General features: G+C 35.4%; 1 protein-coding gene across 1 annotated transcript; it reads left to right on the plus strand.

The window, feature by feature from the left end:
• The first annotated feature begins 723 nt into the window (after window positions 1-723).
• On the plus strand, window positions 724-2148 carry LOC135226265 (uncharacterized). The gene has a single exon (XM_064265704.1). It carries the CDS (start codon window positions 724-726, stop codon window positions 2146-2148), a length of 1425 nt encoding a protein of 474 aa, XP_064121774.1.
• The last annotated feature ends 1697 nt before the right edge of the window (window positions 2149-3845 follow it).

The following is a 3845-nucleotide window of genomic DNA, read 5'->3' on the forward strand; positions in this document are numbered from 1 at the left end:
TTGAGTATAGTATGTATGTAATTGATAATTATATATAATTAATTTTTATATGTTGGCTTTTTATCCCATTCATTGTTTTCTTCTTGTTTGCCATTTATTGTGATCCCTTCTTCCTGTCGAACCTCGGATTTCTAGCTCTCTCTCTCCCTACATATTCCCTTCTCCCTTACATTTGGTGCCCAGACCCGGGATTACATGTTGGCATTCATGGGGAAACATTGTTTGGCATAAACAAGACTGAAATAGAACATATATTATCCAATTTGGGCACTTAAGTATAGCACTTATTTTTGGTTATGATTTGGAATTTTGTTTGTGTGTTCTCACGAGTATAGGTACTTGTGAAGTGGAATAGGCTTTCAGAGTTCTGGCGGGTTCACGTATCCCAGGTTCCCTAGTACTAGTGCTGTTTGCCGAGGATTTCCTGTTAGGTTAGGTAAGATATACCCCTTACCTGAGTGAGGTTAGTGGAGCTGTATTAGTCAATTATAGGATAGATACTGTTAGATATTTTCTTGTATTTGTCTTGGTGTAAGCTAATCCCTCGAAGCTTTAAACTGTGGATAAGAATGAACTTATCTTTTACTGAATTTAGGTGGTAGTTCTATCTGAATAATCAGTGCTTTAGTGTAGATGAGTGAATAGATTGAGATTTGGCGTGAGTCTTAATTATAATCGTAATATTTTTTTTCTTATACAATTTTTTTTTCACCATTATTTAACATGGCTAGTTCCCTGAGTGAGTTAACTTTTGAGTTTTGGATTAATATAGGTAAAGAGTTGCAGTTGAGTGGCCAGGAATTAATGAATTTTGCTGATACCAAATTTAAGGAAAGACTGAGCATAGAAAATAAAAGGATAGAACGAGAAGAGAGGAAAGAAAAGGAGAAACGTGAAAGGGAGGATAGATTATTAGATAGAAACAGTAGGAAAGAAGAGGAGGACAGGAAACTAGAATATGAAAGACTTGAATTAGAAAATAAAAAGTTAAGTAGCCTCCATAGTGTTAGTCCACAGTCTATTAATGCTCAGGATAGTTTCTCCGTTGCTATTCCTAAATTGAAACTGTATGAAAGTGGTGAAGACATTACAGCTTATCTGATAAGGTTTGAAAATTTAGCAAAGCTGAGTGGATGGCCTAAGGAATTATGGGCACCTAGGTTAGCTCTTTTATTTTCGGGTGATGCACTTAATGTTTACTCTACTTTACCTGATGAAGTTTGCAAGGATTATGATAAATTAAAAGATGCTATTTTGAAAGCATTTCGTAAAACTACAGAACAGTATCGTAGAGAATTTAGGTATGCTAAATTTAAAGATGAAAATTTTATGCAGTATCTGACTAACCTTTACCGCCTCTTTGACTTTTGGATAGATAGTGCTAAAATTGACAAGAATTATGACAGTCTGAGAGATTTCATTGTAACCGACCAATTTATGTCTGCCATTCCTAAATATATTAGGTTATTCCTTATGGAACAAGGTTTTACTAATGCTACAGAATTGGCAAGAAAGGCTGATTTATATTGTGGAGCTCATGATTGCTATCCTAACAGAACTAGAGACAAAAATAGCAATAAATCTTCGAGTAAGAAAGTCCAAATTGAACAAAAACCAGAAACTAAAGCTACCTTCATTCAAACTAAAGATAAAATTCAAATGAAGAATCCAATTTGCTTCACTTGTGGTGACCGTGGACATTATGCTAAAAATTGTCCCAAGTCTCCCAAAGCAGAGGAGGTAATTAAGAGGTGTTTAACAGGTAATGATCGTAATCTTGGCCCCTTCTGTGCAGGTAAAGTTAATGGACTTAATGTTTCTACAATTTTGAGAGATACAGGTTGTACTTGCATCATGGTGTCAGACAAAATTTTTCCAAATATCCAACCTGATAAACTACCTAAATGTACAGTTTCTGATTACCTAGGGCGAAAGAATGATTTTCCTGTTACTAGAGCGTTTCTTGATTGTCAATTTTTTAAGGGGTGGACAGATGTAGTAGTTGCACCTATTGATTGTTGTTCGGTCATGATTGGTAATGTTGAAGGAGCTACTATGCCAGATTCTAAAGATACTTTCCATGCTGTGAGAGAAAAGTTCGATTCAGTATCTGTAGTCACCAGATCTAAGTCTAGTAAGGAATCTTAAAAGAATTCCTGTACATCCTTTATTACTACCTGCTGTAAAAGATTTAAATGTTAATAACAGTGATTTTGTGAAATATCAAGAAGTGTGTGCTACTTTGAAGGATATTAGGGATCATGCTAAGGAGGGTACAGTTTTCACTCGTAAAAATCATAAGTACACTTTTGAATATGACCATAACATTTTATTAAAGAGAATCTTAGACTCGACTAATAGTCAACTTGTGGGCAAGTCTTTTCTAGTCGTACCTAACCAGCTTAGGAATATAGTCTTAGAAGTAGCTCATGAGTCTCCCTTCTCAGGCCATTTTTCTCATAGAAAAACTTATCAGAAAATTTCTTCACTTTACTTCTGGCCAGGCATGACTGTTGACATTTATGACTTTTGTAGGAGTTGTGATGTATGTCAGAGGTTTGCTTCAAAGGGTAGGCTAAAAAAGGCAGAACTAGTTAAAATGCCTGTGATTTCCGTACCTTTTGAGAAAGTAGCAGTGGATATCGTTGGGCCTATAAAGCCAAGAGCATCTTCAGGTTGCTCTTATTTATTAACACTTGTAGATTATGCTACTTCCTTTCCAGAAGCAGTCCCCCTAAAAAATATAACTTCTATAGATATAGCAGAGGCACTAGTGACCATCTTCTCTAGGGTAGGAATTCCTAAAGTCATTGTTTCCGACAGAGGGGCTCAATTCACTTCAGACTTGATGGGTAAGGTGTATGAGCTGATTGGTATAAAACCTGTGTTTACCACTCCGTACCATCCGATGGCTAACGGAAAAATAGAGAGACAGCACTCCATCCTAAAATCTATTTTAAAGAAGTTATGCTATCTTAGACCTAAAGAATGGGATAGGTATCTTCCTTGTGCTCTTTTTGCAATGAGAGAGATTCCTACAGACACTAGCGGTTTCTCTCCATTTGAACTTTTATATGGGCGCCAAGCTAGAGGTCCATTGGGCATATTGCATGAATTGTGGTCAAATGGAAAGATTTCGGATGATACGCAAACTTGCTACCAATTTCTTCTTGATCTTCGTTCGAGACTAGAAGAGACTGCTCAAATTGCAGCAGAAAATACAAAAGTTGCTATGAAACAATATAAAACTTACTTTGATGCTCATAGTTCTAATAGATCTTTTGTTACAGGTGATGAAGTTCTAGTAATGCTGCCGGATACGTATAACAAGCTGTTATTAGCTTGGCAAGGTCCTTACAAAGTTCTAAGAAAAATTAAATAAAGTAGATTATGTTTTGGATGTTAAAGGAAAAGCTAAAGTTTTCCATGTTAATCTTTTAAAGAAGTATGTTAGAAGATCTATGTTTTGCTTGAATACTTTTGATGGTTTATCATCTAGAGAAGTAATAGAAGAGGTTACTTCATCTAATGTGATGGTTAACTTTTGTATTGTTGAAGATTCTTCTGATACAGAACTACCAACAGTAGGTTCTGAAACTTCTAAAGATCTTTACCAACTTGGTGAATCTTTAACTAGTCCAATGATTACAGAATTAAAAGTAATTTTAAGTAAATTTGGAAAGATTTTCTCAGATATCCCTGGCTGTACTTCTACGGTTATGCATACAATTAGACTTAAGACTAATGAACCTCTAAAATCAAGGCTTTACCCTGTTCCTGTCCATTTGAGTAAGGAATTTGAATCTGAAGTTGATAATTTACTTAAGCTAGGTATCATAGAACCT

This window comes from Macrobrachium nipponense, chromosome 14, assembly GCF_015104395.2.
Source record: "Macrobrachium nipponense isolate FS-2020 chromosome 14, ASM1510439v2, whole genome shotgun sequence".
Taxonomy (NCBI): Eukaryota; Metazoa; Arthropoda; class Malacostraca; order Decapoda; family Palaemonidae; genus Macrobrachium; species Macrobrachium nipponense.

Coding starts and splice junctions, on each gene's coding strand:
- LOC135226265 (XM_064265704.1), top strand. CDS start 724: ATGGCTAGTTCCCTGAGTGAGTTAACTTTTGAGTTTTGGATTAATATA.